The sequence below is a fragment of the Microtus oregoni genome, unplaced genomic scaffold (assembly GCF_018167655.1).
Source record: "Microtus oregoni isolate MIOR12 unplaced genomic scaffold, Mior012 000045F_ref0000178, whole genome shotgun sequence".
NCBI classification, from domain to species: Eukaryota; Metazoa; Chordata; class Mammalia; order Rodentia; family Cricetidae; genus Microtus; species Microtus oregoni.
Window position 1 is genome coordinate 5571184 of NW_024543219.1, and position 21747 is coordinate 5592930.

A 21747-nucleotide genomic window follows, 5' to 3' on the forward strand; every position below is an offset into this window, starting at 1 on the left:
AGTGGACTTAATGCAGGCCAAGTGAGTGTCTGAAATCTTGCTGAGTGAGCCTGAAATTTAAGTGGTTTGTGACCTCTTCCAGTTTGGTGACCGTAGACTCAGAACCAATTCACAATTGTGAGGTTTATGTCCCCCAAATGCTCATCTGGGAACCACATGAAAGCCTTTTGGGGACCAGAGATAAACGTGTAAAGGAAAGTCTACCCTGCCTGTCAGCTGTGGCTGATAATAAAGTAATTCAAAATTGTTTTCTGGGATGGGCTAATGAGCTAATGTCTACCTACATCAAATATTTATAGATAGCCTTGTTCATTTTGACTGTCCTTGGCTCAGCATATCATGGACTCGTCAAACCCTCATAAAAATTTTCTTCAACATGAACAAGTCCTGTTATTCTGTGGGGCATCTGAGTAGAGACTTTCTCAGAAACTGAGTCCCCCCTTAATTTTCCAGGCATGTGGGGCTAAAGTTTCTAGGTAAAAATATCTAATTGTGTCAATCTTGGTTCACAAACTTGGAGATGATACCTGAAGGAAAAAGGTACCAAGCTCTGAGTAAGTACAATGAAAGAATCTGGGATGCTCTTCAAGATGTGGGAACATAGTCCCCTGGACAAACTCCCAGAGCACATCAAAGGGTGATTCCTTCTCAGCTCCAGCCCATCTTCGAATTAACTAGCTAGAGAAATCATGGCTCTATCCTTGACATCAGTTGCCATTGACCTCTGAGGGGGTGGGGCTGAGAAATAGCTAAAAGAGCACATACAGATGGGAAAGCAAAAGTGAGCTCCTGGAAACTGTAACTTCTTGTTCCCAAAAGAAAACTTGAGTTGAACTGGTGGAAAGGCATAGGTGGGGACCTAAACAGGATTAATAGTGGAAAGGAGAAGACACATAAGTTCAATAAAACTCCATAGCCAAAATCCAATTAGCTGATTAGCTTTATGGGCACTCCCATTTCAGTAGATAAAGTTTATACTTTTGCTTCTTCCAAAGTTCCATATTCTGTCTTTCTAGGATGTTCTATTCATTGTCTGTCTCAGGGATGGAGCTCATACCTCCCCTAGATGATCACCAGCATCCCTGCTGTGAATGTTTGTTACTGGTATATGGAGACTTCTAAGCACTTCTAGTACCACCATGCTAAAGAAACAGATGACCAAATAAAATCTATACTGAAGATGCATCTTACCCTCAAATAATGGCTATCATCAAGAAAACAAAAGGCAATGATATTGTGAATGTGATAAGAAATGAACATTTATGTGTAGTTGATCAGAATATAAATTACTGCAACACTTATGAAATTTTGTGTGATATTTCCTTGGTAGAAATCACACCAAATATAAATTCCACATAACCCAGCTTTATCACTCCTAGCTGTGTGCCTAAAGGAATCAAACTCAGTATACAATAAGGTTATTTGCACATCATGATGTTTTGGTTCTATTTGCATTAACCAAATTATGAAATTAGCTCAGCTTTCTTTTAGTGAGTGCAAAGGAAAGAAATGGGAAGTGAAAATGAGTAACATATCTGATATGTGTATATTAATGTGTTATAATAAACAATATTTTATTTAATTAGTACTATTAACATAAATAAATAGGTACTGGAGAGATGACTCAATCAGTGAAGTGCCCTTCTCACCAGCATGAAGAACTGTGTTCAGATCCCCAGAACACATGTGCTATCCAGTACTGCACCCACATCTGTAGCCCTAGCACTGGTGAGGACATTGCCAGTCCAGTACATGGAGTTCATTGACAAGGCAGCCTGGGATGATCAGCTGGATTCATTGAGAGAGTAAGAGGCAATTTCTCCTATGTCCTTTTGTGTCTGTGAGAGAGAAGAAGAGAAGGGCGTGTTGATAAAGCAGTGAAATCTAGGACAAATTTTTATAATTGGTTGAATAGAAGTTTTTCTGATACATCTTAAATAACAAAACAAGATGAAGATGTTGACCTCTGACCTGTACACATGTACACATCTTTCAAAGAGTATGGAATATGGAATTTAAAATGTTTTAACAATTTAGGACTTTTCATGACATTGAGACACATCTGTTCCTGGCAGCACCAACCTTCTTCAAGTGGATGATGGGCATTGAAGAGGCTCCTCATGGAGTTTATTAGCCACTAGGCCAGAAACTGCTCTTGCCTGAACTATTTGACTGGACTTGCAGGACCCACAGAAAATGACTGCTGAAGCTACCTAAAGAAGGTCCTTTGGAGTTCCTGCTTCATGAAAGAGTCTGCCAACCATTCTGCAGGACACAGAAAAGTGACTGACAAACTGCCAATATAGATGGAGCTGTTTTGGAATTTCCTGCTTCATGGAAATGTCTGCTGGATACTATGGGTCTATAGCCTGAAGATAGATGCTCCAAAGATATAGAAGAACTTTGGGTGACAATCTAGGCAGTAAGATGTTTTTGTCATTTCTAGACTTTTGGGAGTTAATTATAGTACACTTCCCCTTAAGTTGGGTAATATTATATCTTTTTGGGGGTTTTGATGGTGTTGAAGAATAAATAGTTATAATTATAGTTTTCCTTAGTTAAGATAAAAGATAAAGTAGATATAAATATTGTAATTGTAATTTTTGTTGATAACTTTTGTTATATGTAATTTCACTATGTTAAAGTTAAAATCTTTCTTTTTATTTGAAAAGCAGAAATGGTGTGGAAGTCCTTCTGTATATGTGTTGCATTTAGTGGTTAATGAGTAAAGAAGCTGCTTTTGGCCAAGAGCTTAACAGAACATAGACAGGCTGGAAAAGATATAGAGAGAGCAGGCAGAGTCATGTAGAAGCCATGTAGCCCCACCAGAGACAGGTGCTGGATGGAACTTTACCCAGTAAGCCACAGACTCATGGTGATAGACAGATTAATGGAGATTGATTAGTTTAAGATATAAAAGTTAGCTAGAAGTACAATTATGCTATGGACCAATCAGTATTGTAATTAACACAGATTTCTGTGTGATTATTTTGGATCTAAGTGAACAGGAATGAATGAGTGGCATCCCCCAACAAACACCCACTCACACGGATGTGTTCACATGTAAATGCACACAAAAACAATCACACACATAATAGATACAAAAATAAATGTATGAATAAATAGACAAATACATAAATAAAATGTAGCTAGGCTGTGAGCTCAAGTTATATATGGTAATTCATATTTAAAGGATGATGTGGAATTTCCTTCTGTATGCTGTGAATATGTTTTATTACCATTGGTTAATAAGAAACTTTTTTGGCCTATGGCAGGGCAGAATAGAGGTAGATGGGAAAACTAAACTGAATGCAGGGAGGAAAAAGGCAGAGTCATACAGATGTCATGTAAACACCCAAGGAGCAAGATGTGAGTTAACAAACCTCGAGCCTTGTGGTAAAATATAAAATAATAAAAATGGGTTAATTTAAGATATTAGGTAGTAAGATACCTGAGCTAATAGACCAAAAAGTATGTAATTAATATTAAGCCTCAGACTGTTTATTTTATATGTGGCTTCTGGAACAGGCAGGCAGTAAAAATTTGGTCCACGCAGAACAGTAGGTCAGAGAATATTTGTAGCTACATCTGGCACCCAACGTTCAGGAATGTGCATCCTTATACAGCCTAAGAAAACTTAAAAAGAAGGCTTATAGAGCCACCAAACAGGAGTCAACTGGAGCTTCCTGGTGGCCACAATTTTTCAGATAGGCTCTGTTTGTGTCCTGAAAGCATAGGTGTGGCTTCTTTCAGAGATGACTTCCTGATTTGTATTGGTTTTAGGAACTGCTCTGGCTCTTTCAGGAGGCTCAGCTACAGAGAACTGAATTGGGGTTTGTGGGTAAAGTGCACAAGCTGCTTAATCGTTACATAGACCTGCTGCATCCCTGGAACTGGTCTGGTGAACTGAACTGGGTGGTGAACACGGCTCACACAGCTGTTGGTGAGCATACCTCTGTCATATTGGATGGGATGGAGCCAAAAGGCAAAACCACAGAATTAACCTTGGTCATGCCACTTAGCATTTTAAAGACTCTCCTTGTCAGATAATAATTTCAAATAAATAATAAAGACAGATACAGACAAAAAGGCCTTTAAAGGGTCACAATATGTTCGATAAATATTCATAGGCTTGATAAGAGAGGATAAGAGATAGTGTCATAGATAAATGAAGGTATTTTAACAGATTTTTTTATTATAGAAAATTTATATAAAAATTGATGATGAAGGAACAACATAGGGGTGTATGAGCCGATACAGAGAAGAGATAAAGATTATTAGATTGAGAGGTTCTTCCGAAGTATTACAGAAAAGTGACTAGTGAAATAATGTTTAATTGCGGAAAATAAGTTGCTATTGGTGAAAATGTTTGGATAAGGACACACATACATAAACTTGAACAAAGTCTCGAACTTCTCATCTGACTATTTCTTGTTTTAATAGTTCACATAAGAAGAGTCTGCACTTAAATTAGTTTTTTACTCTAAGGTGGGTCCACCAGATGGCAGCATCTTCTCAGAGACCCAGATGCAATTTCTCACATGGTCCTTTGTGTCTGTGTGTTGTGGGGGTGGCTAGAGGAAAGAGGAAAGATTCTGAGGTAGCAGTGGAAACTAGGAACTTCTTTCTAATTGGATGAACACCTTGAGGTTTTTCTTTTTTTATGCGTCTTACAGCAGAAAAATTTGAACTTGATAAATGCCAGTCCTTTTGTTACTGTTGAAGTGTAAATCTTCAGTGAAAACAGTGATGCATCCCTTAAGTGTTTTGCTAGTGGTACTATGGCTTCAACAGAGGGGTGAGTTTGATCATTACTATGGAAACATAAAAATACAATACGGGAGGGCATTGTCCTCACATGTTTTAGGAGGGAGGGTAGAAATCCTAATGTATTCATGCTGAAACAAAAGCAGGTGGGAGGCCCATGGAAAAGGCATTCTGGGGTGTCTGCATCCATATGCATCCAGTCCTGTTTATCTGACCTTTGTCTTTCTGCACAGGAGTGAGAAGTCAGCAGAAGGTGCAGCAGAACCCAGAATTCCTCAGTGTCTCAGAGGGAGCCACGGCCTCTGTCAACTGCACTTTCAGTGATAGTGCTTCTCAATACTTCTGGTGGTACAGACAGAATCCTGGGGAAGAACCTAAGGCTCTGATGTACATCGTCTCCAATGGTGAAAAGAAAAAAGGCAGATTCACAATTCAGCTCAATAAATCCAGTCTGCTTGTTTCCCTGCACATCAGAGACTCCCAGCCCAGTGACTCTGCTGTCTACCTCTGTGCAGTGAGCACACAGTGCTCCCCAGAACACCTGCAGCCTACACCCAAACCTACAGGGCCCCAACAAAGTCTAAGCTAGACTACAGAAAACAGGGTGGGGAAATTCTTATTATTCTCCTTCTATTCCATATGAAATGGAAGGTAGGAGCCACAAGAGGGTTGGTTTAACTTACATGGAAAATATTTATTATTCTGGGAATGAATGTAACACATATTGGTGTGGCTCAAATATTTTCCACTTTATTTTTGTTGAAAAAGTATGCATTATATTTTAATTAAGATTTAACATCCATGATTTCTTTTCAGATCCTCCGCACCTCCACATAATATTACACTTACTTTCTCTTTTATCGCTCTATTTAGTACACAAATGGGCAAAATTAAACAAAAGAAAGAAAAGGCACAAGAAACATACATACAGGTGTATATTGTTGTTAGGGTTCAAGGAGGAAGGAACAGTACCTTGGCGTAGTGGATGCAGGAAATGCCACAAAGTCATATCATGAAACAGTTTCTCAACAAGGGGGAGGCTGCTGACGTCCATGTCTGAGTCCATAGTTCTATGGCAGCCAGTTCTATGTTGAAGACCAAGGCTCATGTTGCCACCAAAGGTTTCTCAGAAGCCCCAGGTTGGGCTACAACCTGTGGCCTGTTGGTGTCTTGGTACCATGCTCCTACCACAACCATAGCCATGATCTGGGTGGACTTGTTCTTCCACCCAGAACCAGGATGTTGTCCAGACTCCAGCTGCTGCCAAGGTCCATGTCTTTGCTCATGTTCCTGCTGCAGCTGGGGACTATGCTGATATCTGTGGCTTGTGTCACCTAAGGGGCCAGATGAACCATCTATGATGAAATCAGAGGTCCATGTTGATCCAGCCTTGCTCTTCACTGGTTCTGGGAAATCTGGTCCTGCTCCTCAATGGACACTGCAGCAAGAGAGCTGGTTCCAACCCTAGTGGGAGAGCTATGCCCCCTCCGGGTGCATCAGGAGAGATGGCCTCCACCTCATACCACATGTTAGGGAGATCTGTTGGCATGGGAGTAAGGGATCTGGCTCCACCCTTCACCTGAGAGGGGCAGCCTCAGTGGCCCAGACTGACCAACTCAGCAACCACCTAGCCATATAACAAAGCCTTGGGTTGACCTTCCCTAGCATCCCCCACATCTGCTGGAGCTCATAAAGGAACTGTTCCTGGGGAAAGGAATCTCCATGACTCCTGGCAGCAGTGGGATATCTGAAAAGAGTTTTTATGAGTGTCCAGTGATGATGGTGTACCAGAAACCAGAGGCCTTGAACTGAGAAAAAGACTCATTGAAAAACCAAAGACTCATTGAGAAACCTAAGTCTCATGAAAGTTACAAGTAAAGCCGATTGGACAAAGGGTATACATCATGGTTCCCAACGCCACCATGACAAATGAGGTGTTGGAGAGGTGGGAAAGATAAAGGAGTGGAAAGTGTTTTTTGTTTCATCTTGTTGATTTGTTTTTGTTTGTTTGTTTGGTTTGGTTTAATTTGGTTTAGTTTGGTTTGATTTTTGAAAATTTTCTTTAGGTGAGGGTGCTACAGAAATGAGGAAGGTATGGGGGAGGACTAAGACATGAGCAAAATTAGGGTGCATTATGTGAAATTTGCAAAGATTCAATAAGGAAACTAAGTAAAAAATAAACCAAAGGTATAGTTTTATGAACAAAGCTATTCCTTTTGAAACATGAAAATGATAATCAATCCCTAATATTTATTATGGTTGGAGAAAGATTTATTGTGAACCTAATGTAACTTATGCTACGGACTCTTGACTCAAACAGATCCAAGGCCTAAGGAGATCCCAGAATGGTGATCACATGATCTAAACTGTTGCATTGTTCTCAAAAAGTAAGATATTTTGAATGATTTTCCTCTTACATTTCTCTCAATTGCAATTTTATTTTTCAGGTGAAATAAAGTGAACATAAACATATTTTGGATCTGACTAAGGTGAATGATTGGGTTGGGTTAATTCATGTGATTCACAATCCATTCATTGTACACTTAGGTGTGGCCACCAAGATTTCACAGTCTTTAGCTACAGCTATTTTACACTGTCGCTGCTAGTGACTTAATCCAGAGGCATGATTTATTTCCAGCCAGTTTACAGTGTTGGAATCTGCGTCTCTCCTCTCTGACTGCTTCCATGTTCTTTTCTGTTCTCACTGCTGCCACACTGTGTAGCCTGATCTGGCTAAAGAGGACTCTGTGCTTTGTGTTCTTACCAAGAACAATGGCAATGGGTTTCTGATCCTACTGCACGTACTGGCTTTGTGGGAGCCTAGGCAGTTTGGATGCTCAACTTACTAGACCTGGATGGAGGTGGGGGTTCCCTGGACTTCCCACAGGACAGGGAACCCTGATTGCTTTTCGGGCTGAGGGGGGGGACTTAATTAGGGGAGGGGGAGGGAAATGGGAGGCGGTGGCTGGGAAGAGACAGAAATCTTTAATAAATAAATTTAAAATTAAAAAAAAATAATAATAATAAAAAAGATTGTTGCTTTGAATGCTATACGTTAAGGCTTAGGATGCCATCTTTTTAAAGGGCACAAAATACATACATTGTTGCCATAATACAGCATTCAAACTAACTCTCAAGAATGAGGACATTAAGTTCAATAGTGGAATTGGAAACTGATATTCAGAATGCTTGCCCTCTGGTGGGCATGCAGGACATGGTCTCCTGTTGGATGAACCTAGAATATGACAGGTGCTACTCCTGGGATTAGGTTACATCTTCATAAGAAAGATAGCACGATTCTGCATAAGTAATTACTTCTAATCAGTCTGACACATGATGACTTTGACTTTGAATTTATTGAAATGATTATCTGTAGCAGGTCATCTAAGCATGTTATTTTCTTGAGACATTTTTACAATTGATTTGGCTCAGTACTCCCTAGCTGACTCTTCTTACAACAACACATTTGTCATGTTTGCTGTGGACAGAAAAAGGAAATGTGGTCTTTATTCCTCACAGCATCCATCAAACTGTGCACTCATGGTGCTGTTTGATTATGTCATTCAAATTTTAGCAGTAAAGTAGCATGTGATTTTCTGAATACTGTGGTTTCTAACAGTTTCCTTTAAAATATGTAAGGGGTAAATGTCTCAAACTAAAACAGTTTGTGTCCATTTGTTTACATCTTTATACTCTCATTCATGTAAATTTCATGCCTTAGAAAGCATTGGTCTTTCTTTGTGTATGATCATCAACCTTTGAAGGTCAATTCTAGAAAGGCAGAAAGACAGTGTGTGAGAAAGCAACACACTCAGACTGTGAAATTGTATTTCTCTTTGGCCCCTAGGGGGCACTGCTCTCTAATGGGAAAATGACTTTCATGCAGGTTAGATCAAAGACAACAAAACCTAATTTATCCACTATTTTAATACTGGTTTTGACTGAACATAGATTAGGTAGTGACAGAAAGAATCTCAGACACAGGGCTATTGCCAAGACTGACAATACCTAATAGTTCAATCAGGGTTGCTGTGGAGAAGGTTTCTAAATCTCACTGTCTACCTCTCCACTGTATTCACTTCCCAGGAATCTCCAGGAAGGAGTGAGCTGCTTCTTGCTCACATTGGTGATCTTGTTTTGCATCCCGAGTCTCACAGCCGCCCTGCTGCTCACCCTAGAAAGAACGCTGTGCTGTTTTACTCTGAACAGAGACCCTCCTTTCAGCTGAGTCCCCCACACTGCACTGATGTTGCAGGATGATGCAGAGCCCAGTTGGTGTCCCAGCCTGATGGCTGCATCTGTGCATCTGCAGATGAGGAGCAGCTACTCATCTCTTGTCCCTTAGGGTCCTTACCTGCGTATGCAACATTCTCACCTGAGACTCCAGTGCCTCCTAAGCTCACACCAGAAAGCCAGCCTGTCTCAGGCATGTAGAGCTTACAGACTGTGTGCAGAAGAATGGAAACTTCTTCTACCTGAGGATCCTCTGAAGATGAGACTGAGGGAGCTGGGTGCTCCTCTGTCCTGAGTCACGAGTGCAGAGCTGGACATAAAAACCACCTAAAATTTGCAGAGTAAGAGGCCGGGGTCACAGCCTCAGACACTCTCAGAGAGTTGGTGGTTTCTGTGAAGGTAACAGTAAAGAAAGTAGAATTTTGGGAAGGGCTTCGTTCCTATGGGATAGATCTGAGTTACCATGGATTTGTTTCTCATCTTGCAAAGGAAAGATCTGATTCTGGAAGGAGAGCATTTTTACCCACGTCAAAATTCTACCTCAATTATCCTACAGGATTCTCTTTAAACTGGAGGACATTCGTTGCTTCAACACCATTTGAGACAGTGATGGGCTGAGATGGCATAAAGTTGACTGTGAGTTATTTTTGAGGAAACTGTATGTTTGCTTTTTATTACAAGTCTCATTTCTCAAGCAGTAAACTTTACGATGAATCCTTTAAAATGCATTCCTCATTCTCACGAACTCGAGTGCAATGTCCCCTGCTTTCACCATACGCAAAAGCACAGCAGCTCCGCTGCCCCTGTCACTCCACATGTAGCACTCCTGCATTAGCTTTCCCAGTCCACTTCCTTCCTACACAGTCATTTAACAGTCAAACAAATTTATCCCACACCTTTGTAATAATGGGAGTGCCTATTAAAATAAACATTACATTTGTTTGAATAAATTAATAATAGCCTCAGAGTGCCCAAAATGTTTCAGTGTCATCTTAAGGAAAAGAAGTTAAAAAAAGAAACACTCCCTTTGGTTTAATTTAAGACCAAGCCTGGATTTGAATTCTCTGTTTCTCCCTTTCCTTGACTTCCATAGTTCTACTTCTGTATCTGTCTGTTGTATGAGTCTAAATCTGTGTCCCCCTGAATGCTGTCTTGTGTTGTTTGTTCCTGTATCTGTGTAGGTTTGTCTCCAACAAAGGGATCTGGGATATATTTATTGAATAACACAGAAATCATCACATGGGAAAGGAATGGAGGGAGTTTACATAAATCTTTAACAGAGTTGTACAAAAGAATAACTCATTGACTCCAACTGACTACAAATGGCCCAGAAAATAAGCAAACAAGCATTACTAAACATTCTCTATATAATGTCTTTAATATTTCTGGCAGATATTTTATAAGATTGGTTTCAACCTATGTTTGCTGTTTCTATCAATAACTACCATAACATACATACACATATGCAGGAAGTGTACAGGATTTAGGATTAAGGCTATGCATTAACTTAGGTTATAAAACTTGATTAGAGTGGAACCCACACCAAACAGGGTTGGTTGTTGCACTCTTCTTTTAAAAGCATGTTAAATAAACAGGCCGAGCACACTCTGGGAGAGCAGCCTGAAGTCTTAAGGAACCTTAAGCTATGTAAATAATTCTTTTGTGAGGTCCAGCAAAATTTCTGGTCTCTTTGAGTGTATGAGATAATTTTTATAATGATGTATTTGGCACAACACTATTTTATCTATTCCAAGATTGGGAAATCATTAAAAAACAGTTAGATGGTTTTTACTTTGCATGATTGGAATACCTCTCTTTTTACTTAATAAAAGTTCTTTTCAGGTTTGGATAGTATTTTGAGACAGAGCTTCCCTGTGTAACCATGACTTTTCTGAAACTCACTTTGCAGACCAGGCTGGCCTCGAACTCACAGAGCTCCACTTGCCTCTGCCTCCCGAGTGCTGGGATTAAGGGTGTGCACCACCACAGCCCAGCCAAGTAGATTCTTTACTCAGAACACTCAACTGTATCCTGGCATGACTGTTTGGTTGTTCCTTTTTTTTTTTTTTTTTAATGTTCTCCACTCACTTGTTATACAGTTGGGACATTTTCTCCTTATGAGAAAACAAATCCTCTTTTTCCTCAAAGTTCACACACACTGCCTATAAATTCAGGGTCATCTCAAAATATGCCACACCCCCTCCCACTGTGCTCCACCCTGACTCTCAGCCAGGTCTGGTTTGGAAAGAGTTTCAGGCCCAGAAGACTGGGAGGGAACTCAGCAGTGTTTGACCTGGCAGTCTTCCTGGGTGGAGATTACTGGTGAAGGAGGTGGGACACTTCAACAGACATCCTGACACCACAGTCTAGGTGTTGGTTACTTGCTTCTGTCTCCATCATCCAGACAAGCACAATGAAGAGGCTGCTGTGCTCTCTGCTGGGGTTGCTGTGCACCCAGGTTTGCTGTGAGTCTGGCTGTCCACATTCAGGGGAAAAAGAGGGTTCTGCTCAGCACAAGGAGGGGTGGGAAAGCAGCTGAGGGGTTCTACAGAGCTCTCACTTTCTCAAAGGACATGGGTGTGTTCAGAGGTCTATGACCACTGCATTGATCACCAGCTTTGTCTCTTCTCTGTTTCTAATCAGGGGTGAAAGGTCAGCAAGTGAAGCAGAGTCCTGTGTCCTTGGTTCTGCAGGAGGGAGAGAGTGCAGAGCTGCAGTGCAACTTTTCTACCATGGGAACCCAAATGCAGTGGTTTTACCAAAGTCCTGGGGGACACCTCATCAGCCTGTTCTTCAATCCTTCTGGAACAAAGCAGAGTGGAAGACTGAAGTCCACAACAGTCACTCAAGAACGCCGCAGCTCTTTGTACATTTCCTCCTCTCAGACCACAGACTCAGGCACTTATTTCTGTGCTGTGGATCCACAGTGCTCCCCACACACCTGCAGCCAGTACACAAACCTTCAGCTGGGTGGGTGTGGCCATTCCTTCTCATAAAATATTAGAATTCCACTACAGAACATCTGCTTAATTTAATATTCCTTTTAAGTATAGACAGAGTTTTGAGTTTTAACCTCAGGTAAACTTTTGGCTCTGTAAATTCTCAATATGCACTCCTTCCTGATGCATAAACGTCCATCTTAGAACTAACAGAGAAGCTGAAGGGAGGACTAAACCAATGTCAGGTAACCCTGCTGTGGACAGGGCCAGGGTTATGATAAAGCGAACTGCAGCAACAGCAAGAACATCAATAGAAGATACAGAATATAGAGATACAGAATATAGAGATAGCTAGATGCTCTAGTTTTCTTTCTCTTGCTGTGATAAAGCTCTCTGAGAAAAAGCAACTTAGAAGATGGAAGTAATTATTTATTTTTCACTTCCAGTTTATAGTTCATCATTGGTGGTAATTCAGTCAGTAACTCAAACAGGAGATTCAAACAAAAACCCTGAGAAAACTTTATTGCTAGCTCTCTCACAGGCTCACACTTAACTAGCTTCCTAATAAGACCCAGGTCACTCTCCCACAGAAAGGTGCCACCCACAGTGCACTGGTCTCCATTCAATTCATCAGTTAAAAAATGGTGCTTGGTATTTTAGTGCAATTTTATTGAATTTATGGAAGATGTTGGGGATAATGAGGGTATTTAATCTTCTAATTTATTATTTTAAATTACCATTCAAATATTTAACTTTACTCATAGTTGCTTTGAAGTTTTCTAGGCAGAGATCTTAATGTCTTTAAGTAAATAAAGAGAACACCAACTATGAGAAAGTGCTCAAACATGTATCTTGTTCAACTAGGCTTAAAGGGAATATCTAAAAACACTTACAACTCAATAAAAGAAAATGAATGATTAATTCTAAAATGAGCCAAGTGAGCAGACCCTGTGCAAAGGAATGAGTATGTGGTAAGGACAAATGATTAGGATGTAGTTAGTGATGTGCTGGATTAGTAAGTGGTGGTTGGGGCTCTCTTCCACGATCCATGCGTTTACAAGCAGATGGAGGTCATTGTAGAGAACAGAATGAGTAACACTGCAGAGTAGTGGAGTCTAGTCATTACAGATAGGTCTACAATATAACTTCTGTACTTAAGACCCAGTAAATACTGAAGAAGAGGGGAGAAAATATGATAAGAGCCCGAGGGTCAGGGAGTTGGCTGTGAAATTGTGACTCCTAAGCATGTCAGAAGCCACACACATGAAGACTCACCAACATGATTATCTAAACATGAGCTGAATAAAAAACAAACAATAGATATATATAGAGATTACAGAAAGCATCAATTCTAGCTCATGAGCTGCTAAAAGCTAGGCAATGCTGATAGTGAGAGACATAGTTATTCCAGAGAAGAGTGTACAAATTGATTATCCAATACTTACTGGTCACCCCTGAAAACATGCATACAAGTAACATTATACAAATTTGCAGGCCTTATTTATATTTATCAATAAATATGTATATATATATATGTATATATATATATATGCATGTGTAACAACCATTAAAGAGAGAAGAGGTTATAAAGTTTAAAGAGATCAAGGAGAGAAAGATGGAAGTTTTGGAAGGAAGGACTGATATGACTACATTATAATTGAAAAAAATTAAAAAATGATAAAATTGAGTGAAAGAAAAATAAACTTTATGATTTAATAATTTGCATGTGTACAATCTATGTAAGAGGTCAATAAAACATAACTCATGTGAAATCCAAACATTTGCCTATTTTATAAGCTTTTTTGTAAATAATCAATCAGCATTGTTATTTCCTTTTTTCTTATGAATGGCTTCTCTCACTCTCCAGAATGAAGTAGTTTTAGGCATGATAGAAAGATCATGAGGATGCATGGAGGAAAGGCTGGAAGGGGGAGGGAGAAAACTATGCCATAACTGACCTCAACATAGACACAATTTCCATATAAAAATAATTCACCAGAGAAAGATTTGATTCCTTTCTTTCTTCAAGATGTAGACTTCTAACCTCAAGACAATGTTGAGTGTGAAGAGCTTCTTATTTGTCCACAGAGGAACAGTCTGCTTCAGAGCAGATGAAGATGTGGTTCCTCCACACACTCCTCAATAATCTATACATAATTGCTTAATGGAGTAAATTATCTTCTATGTTGCTTATGTTTTGGTACAAAGCAAATGCATATATCTGTCTCGCCTATATTTACCTATATAATATCTGTTTATGCTAGGTCCATAGTTTTAACAAACAGGAATTTGCAAGTGAACCCCGTGAAGATGCATTCTGTCCTTGAAGGCCTAGGCCACATTAACTTCTCTAGTGTACATTTCTAAGGCTGTCAGCCACACTTGCTTCAATATCCAGTCACATTTATATAACTTGTGCCTAAAATTGTGTTAGATGTTCTATCCACTTCTCATGGTTTGAAGACAGCTCTATCTTCTCCTTTATCAGGATGTTCTCTGGCTGGATTGGGAAACAGTATCTACACCCTATTCTTCATTGTCTTGCCTAGATACACAGGTATCCTCTGTAGGCTTCTGTTTTCTGTTCTTGAGTGATAGTTTCCAGAAAGAAGATTAGAACAAAGTGTGTTATGAAAGATACCTGAGAACTGCCCACACAGCAGGCAGTTAGGCACTCAGAAAATACATCGGACTGCAGCCCATCTTGTTTAACTTTTTCAGTTCTCAATCATTTGACATTTTTATATCAAATAAAATCTTGAGAAATAAGCAGCCTGTTTATTTTAAACCACCTATTCTTTCTAGTAGTATCAGAGATTCCCAGGAGTAACTGTGAGCATTTTTGTCTGGCTTCTCTTGACTGTCCAGGAACACATGGTCTGTTTTCACTAAGAAACCCTCTGAGTCCTCAGAGTGACTCTTCCGGTATCATATGCTGTGTGATGCAAGTAAAGAAATGCCACACTAGCTCAAAATAGTGTATATTAAGGTGTTTCTTTGTTAAAAGGGAACTTATGGATCACAGAGAGGAAATAGGAATGGGGTCAAACATCCAGGTGTGGCTGTTGTGATACGAAAGGACAAGGTGTGTTCATTGTAGAGAGCCTGGTCCTAAGGATGAGAGTAATGAAACTTGCCAAGAATTTATTTGATCCTGGGAAGCCTTGAATCCTATTTCTTTTCTCTTTTGTTCAAATATTTGCTTCATCTAGCCAACAGCATTTTCATAGCAGCTGGGGTCCATTTTGTAGGATTGCTGAGATTAACTGAAGCCAGTTGAGTGGGGTGGCCTTATTGCTTGAAGCCCATGTTTTCATCATTTCCCTAACAAATGGTGAATTCAGGCCAAAAGATACTATTGTTTGCTTAATTTCATTTAGATCGCTCATACCTATAGGTTGCCATGTATATTCTTTGACTATTTTAGGTTATTTTGTGCCATATGGCTTCTCAGAGGGTATTACCAGATAGTCAGCTGAAACTCTGGGTAAGTCATCCCAGAGCTGGCATGTACTGATGAGGCTAAATCCTGTCCTTGTACCTTCTCACACAGATGATCAGATTCAATAATTTCCTTAATCTTTTCAAACATTTTTATGACTACCTTTTGTAAAGTCTGAATCTCCTCTCCAGTGTTCTGTTCTAATGCCCTCACTGATTATTCCAAGGTATGTAATTTGTTCAGTAAAAATGTCTCATTCTTGGACATAATTTTGATGCTGTGCATATTGTCTTCCTAGAGAGATACCTTATCTGTTAACCTGTCATAACTTTTCAAAAGATTCTGATTGTTAAATTTAACACATGAATTCTTTAAGATAATGTCTCAGTTCCCTTAAACATTGATTGGATTTTGTCTGTCAAATTAATGTTATTCTTTTCAATACTATTAATTCTTTCAAATAGCTGTTCATTACTAGTCTGTAAAGACTGAATCATTTCAAAAAATGTCTGTTATCAAACCATTTTCTTAACAATATAATATGAAAAAGAAAGCTAATTCCCACCATCAAATAAGTGAATGTATAAGGAAAATCACATAGGCCTTGCAAAATACCATCCATAGTGTAAGCATTATGGTTTTTAAATTTCTGAATGGTTATATTGTCAGTAGTTATTTAATCTTCAAATCTTACCTGTTGTAGGCAATTACAGTGAATTGGAGTAGGTATAATAATTTTTACAGGCCAGCAGGTGTTGTGGTTGCAGCTGCATGGTGGAGAACATGGAGGAGAAGCTCTCATCTGCTTCTCCAGGACGGTTTGCTCTTGTTCTGTGCTATTGCCTACTAATAAATAAGCTCTGTATAACAAATTAAGAGCAGTTATTAAGGACAATCAAAGTGATTCCTGAAAGTTTGTGTCCAGAATAAGGAGAAAGCCCAAATCTTTCCATCATCATGAGTCGTGAACTATGTATTCCATGCTGGCAGAAGAAAAACCACAGGGATCACCAGCTGGAGAGGCAGAGGTGTGGGGGTCATGAGCCTTGAGCCAGAATGTACCTGGCTTGTGAACTGGGTGCACCACAGGGGTGCCTGGGCTGGTAAACCACGAGTGCAGTCCCAGTAAGCATGAACTCATTCCTACATTGGTTTGACAGATGACATGAATAAAAAAATCCCACATTAGCTCAGAATAGGGTACATTAAGATTTTCTTTATTAAAAGGTAACTCACAGATCACAGTAAGGAAATAGGAATAGAGTTCAACATCTGTGTGTGACTCTTTCCATGCCATTTCTTATTTGGATTCACAGTGTTCACAGCTGGGTGAGACAGACAATTGTTTTTCTCCCTGGTAGCATGCATAGCACATTCCAGCTATATGGAAGCCATCTAGTAGGAATGAAGTTTTCAGGTACATACTAGCTTATTTTATTCATGTTCTATGATGCAGATATGTGATATCTTCAGCAATAGGTGGTTAGTATCAAATTCTGGATAGCAACCAAGAGCATTTTTAATGTTCTATAATGTTCAACAGGGATTGTCTATGGGACTGCACTAGACAATAATGGTGGGTGTTCTGGGTTTTTTTTGTTTTTTTTTTTGGTCAAATTGGTGCAAACTGAGATACTCAGGAAGAGGTAACACCAGTTGAGGAATTTTTCCCCTCAGATTGTCATGTGAGCATATAACAAGATTGACCTTTTTATATCAATAAAGCAAGATCCAATACCAATGTAAATTATTCATACCTATATCATATTCCCCTTTAAATGTAAAAGAACATTTATAAACAATATTTGGGAATATGGGCATAGTTTTTTTTTCTCTCCAAACTGCTTCATGCTGTATGGGGGTGCGATTAATCAAGTCCTTCATGGTGTATCCTATGTACTAAGTTCATCTCAATCAGCAATTGAGTGAAGTAAGTTTTTGAGGATGTTCACGGCAACCTTTCAGGAGGTCCAGGAGACCATATTGGTGTAGAAGCAACCCACAGGTTCTCATCTCCTGTGAAAACAAAAAAAGAACCTGTTTTCCAAAGCACCATATCCTAAGATCCAAATTTTGAAGTCAAGACACCTTTATAATATACATGCTGGTTTAGCTTAGCAGTTTATACAATGAAATGTTTCTCTGTACTTAGTTCCTTCACAGTAAAAATTTAAAGAAAACACAGTAATATACATAATCTAGACTGTCTCTGAATTTTTCATCTTTATGTGGCTTGTTTTTACTTTATTACTTTACTCTGTCTCTTTAAAGGCTTTACCTATTTTTATAAAAAGCAGTAAATCTATTTTATGACTCTCTATACTCTTTTTCTTCTCTCTCCCAAACCTACATATATTTATCTAACACTGTGACCCATTTAGAGGTCTTCTATGTCTGAATCTGGTCTTTTGTGAATCTGTAATTCTTTACTGTCCAGGAACACTTTTGCTTTGTACTTTTAAAATGCTAAGAGCTTAAGAATCTAAGCTGAGACATTCCTAGGTCAAATATAAGCACTGTGGGCTTGCCCTACCCAGTCCAGAATGGAGGAGTCACTAGTGCCTCTTAGAGCCAAGCACACAGCCCCACTTCCAGGCACAAAGCTGGTCCATGTCACCATCAAGCCAGTTGCAACAATCTGCTCACAAATCCCATCTAAATGCTCTGTGTCCTGCAATAGATAGAGGTCATGCTTGCAGCATAGCCCAGACAATTGGCATTTTAAACTACCAATTTTTTTCCTGCTGAGGCTGCTGAGCCAGGAAAATATATCTGCAGCACACTACCAGCAAATAGCAAAAAGCTGTATTAAACTCTCTATCTATCTATACATACATATATATATATATATTTGTGTGTGTGTGTGTTTGTGTGTGTGTGTGTACTGTCTAGAATTCCTTTTTCAAGCCCTCTCAGGTTTCACGTGGAGTTAGTTGGCCACATTGGGCCACCAATTATTGTAAAAAGAGAGAGGCCCTTTTTTGTCCCAGCCACCTACCTAGTTTACATCCGAAATAATCACACAGAAACTGTATTCATTAAAACATGGCTTGGCCATTAGCTCAAACTTCTTATTGGCTAACTCTTACATATTAGTTTAACCCATCTCCATTAATCTGTGTATTGCCACAAGGCTGTTTCTTATCAGAGATTCTAACTGGCATTCATCTTAGGCAGAGATTCCATGGCTTTTCTGACTCTGCCCTTTTTCCAGAATTCAGTTCTGTTTTCTTCACCTACCTAAGGTCTGCAATATCAACTAGGCCAAGGCAGTTTCTTTATTTATTAACCAATGTTAACCCATGAAAGCAACACACAAACAGAAGGAACTCCTACACCAGATCCTTCCTTTAATAATATAATTGCCATAATCATCAGCACACAATAATTGTACATGGCAGTGGGTTTGCTGTAAAATTTTAGTATATGCATTTGCAGTGATTTCCTCATAGTCATCCTGACTCCCCTTCTGTGGTCCTCTCCATTTCCCTGTTCCCTCTCTAACTCATCTTACTCATTTGATTAACTTCTATTCTCAGATCATCTTTACTTTCTTTTTTCCTTATTTTTATTAGTTTTCACATATGAGAACACATATGTGTCACTTGTCTATGTTTGCTTTATTTTGCTTTACATGATGTCCTTCAATACCACCTTTCTCCAGCAGAGGGCGCCAGTTCATTTTTTCCTTGTGGCTGAATACTACCTCAGGTACAGTAATCTCTGCATTCGTCAGTTGACAGGTGGTACCTAGGCTGCTACTGCATCTTGGCAATAGTGAATGGTACTGTCATGAACCTGCATATGAAGGTGTCTCTCTTATATTATGATCTCAGTTCTCCTGAATAAATGTTCATTGGATCATTAATCTTTCTTTTTCTTTTTTCTTCATTTTTCTTTCCTTTCCTTTTTTCCTTTTTTCTTCTCTCTCTTGCTCTTGTTCTTTTTCTTTTTCTTTCTTTGTACAGTTCAGAAAATCCACAATGATATTCTTGGTGGCTAGTTGAGTTCATATTTCCACCATCACTGTGTATTGGTAGGATTACAATAAGGGGATTTCTGATTCTCAGTGTCTGCATTTTCAGTGATAATGAATTTGGGCAAAACGGGGAAGTGCTTCCTACATCAGAATTAGCTTTAGACAAAGTGTTTGTAAGAGGCGGAGCCTGTTGAAAGAACTAAGTCACTGTGAAGTTGAAGTCTGTGTTCTGGGGAGATAAAAGGCCACCAGAGTACTACACAAGCTTCTAGGAAGAATGGACAAGATCCTGAAAGCGTCATTATTAGTCTTAACCCTTCACCTAGCATGTAAGTCATGGAAGAGAATATCCAGGATATAAGATTAATTTGGAGGCATGAAATAACTGGGGAACCAGACAAAATCATGAATGATGAAACCATAATCAGGTAGGACATACAAGGAAACCTAATGACAACTGTTATTTCTCTACACAGGGGTGAGTGGCCAGCAGGAGAGATCTGACCAGCAGCAGGTCAGACAAAGCCCACAATCTCTGTCAGTCTTGGAAGGAGGAACTTCAGTTCTAAACTGCACTTATGAGAACAGCGCGTTTAACTACTTCCCATGGTACCGGCAGTTCCCTGGTGAAGGCCCTGCATTACTGATGGACATACGTTCAGTGTCGAACAAAAAGGAAGATGGACGATTCACAGTCTTCTTCAGGAAAAGTGATAAACAGCTCTCCTTGCACATCAGAGATTCTCAGCCTGGAGACTCAGCCACCTACTTCTGTGCAGCAAGTGCACAGTGCTCTCCAGGCACCTGCAGCCACACCCAAACCTGCAGCTGTGCTCCAGCATAGCCCTGCTGTGGGGTTTGAATTGGGCAAAGGTGCAGAGGAGTTTTCCGTTGCAGGAAGTGCCTGGTTACTCAGTGAACTTAAGGATTAGACTCATTCATGCCAGAGATAGAACAAGTTGAAATCATAGCTTGCTTTTCTCCAGTCTCCCTTTGCTACCCACGCACCACTGAAGTTTTACATTTATTTACTTAACTAGTTTAGGTGAATACAAATAGCTCTCTGTGTGCTTGGTTTTTAGTTTAGTTTGTCATTTGTTTTTTTGTTTTGTTTTGTTTGTTTGTTTTTGAGATTGGGTTTCACTGTAGCTTTGGAGCCTGTCCTGGACATGTACTTGGTTTTTACCAAATGGAATTTATAAAGTCGCCATCTCCCTATACTCCTGTCAACAGTGTTGTTAATGTGTGGTTATTATACCCCAAGACATTCATTGTGACTTTTGTGTTGGAAATCATATAGAATAGTTTTTTGCCTTACTTTTCTCTGATGACAAGAGAAGCAGTGATTTACATGACCATTGTCCACTTCTAATTCCTCTTATTTTGTCACTTACATACCCAATTACCTCAAGAAATTCAAGTGTGTTAACTTAAAGATACAAGACTGTAAGTGTGTCTACAATAGACAAATGATATCATTGGGGGAAGAATGGAATTTACTCATATAGTGAAAATGCATAACTTCAACTAAAGAAATAATTTCACATGTGTATTTTGTAAATGAGAAAATATAGTTTTGAATGTAATAAAACTTCATAAAAGCAGCTGAAGTACATGAAATAGAAAAAGGACCATCTTGTTGAATACTTATTGTGTTTACTCACTTAATTCTGCAAAATACTAAGATTTCCACTGAAAAAAACTTTAGTTTATAAATTTAAATGTTTCATGCCATGTAATTGGTGGTTGTGTTAACTGTAACTACCTAGGAAATCAAGGCAGGCACAATGCTTGAGTCTAGGATTGAGAGTCTTGCTTAAGCAACTCTCTTTTAGAAAACCAAAACCAAAACAAAAAAAGAAAACCAAAAATAATAGAATCAATGTGAAAGATATTAAATTAAACATGCAAATTCTGCAAGCTCTCCTTATCCACAGTGAATAGTTTTCAGTATGTAAAAAGAAAATTAAAAAGGAAATATGTTAGTTGGTTTTTAGCAGTAGGCAATATATCTCACAATATCAGTAGGTGAACTCCCCATGTCCTCAAAAGTATTATGTTCTTGTCAAGTTTAAACTTGAGGTAGAAATTGGGAGCAGTATTTATATCAGATTGGAATAGTCTTTACTGAATACAGACACCTAAGTTATACATCAGCAGGAGAGAAAAGGCATCCTTGAGGATGCAGAAGAGAGAACTGGAAAATTCTGGGTACCTCAAGATAGAACTCTCAGCTTCCTAGGGATTGAGTGGTTGGAAAGTATTTAAAGAGACTTGAGAGACAGTGGAGACAGGTTAATTTTTTTCAATTTTTTTTATTAAAAATTTCTGCCTCCTTCCACCTCCCATACCCCTTCCCCTCCCCCTCCCCCTCCCTTTTCAGTCCA

At 39.2% G+C, this 21747-nt stretch overlaps 3 gene segments (V, D, J or C); all 3 read left to right on the plus strand.

Annotated features, from left to right (window-relative positions):
• The first annotated feature begins 4599 nt into the window (after nucleotides 1-4599).
• On the plus strand, nucleotides 4600-5356 carry LOC121434883. The segment is given in 2 exon segments: nucleotides 4600-4798; nucleotides 5001-5356. Coding segments are annotated over 2 exon segments (456 nt in total).
• A 6057-nt stretch (nucleotides 5357-11413) lies between these two features.
• On the plus strand, nucleotides 11414-11996 carry LOC121434884. The segment is given in 2 exon segments: nucleotides 11414-11465; nucleotides 11644-11996. Coding segments are annotated over 2 exon segments (405 nt in total).
• Nucleotides 11997-19637: 7641 nt separating this feature from the next.
• LOC121435147 lies at nucleotides 19638-20204 on the plus strand. The segment is given in 2 exon segments: nucleotides 19638-19689; nucleotides 19837-20204. Coding segments are annotated over 2 exon segments (420 nt in total).
• The last annotated feature ends 1543 nt before the right edge of the window (nucleotides 20205-21747 follow it).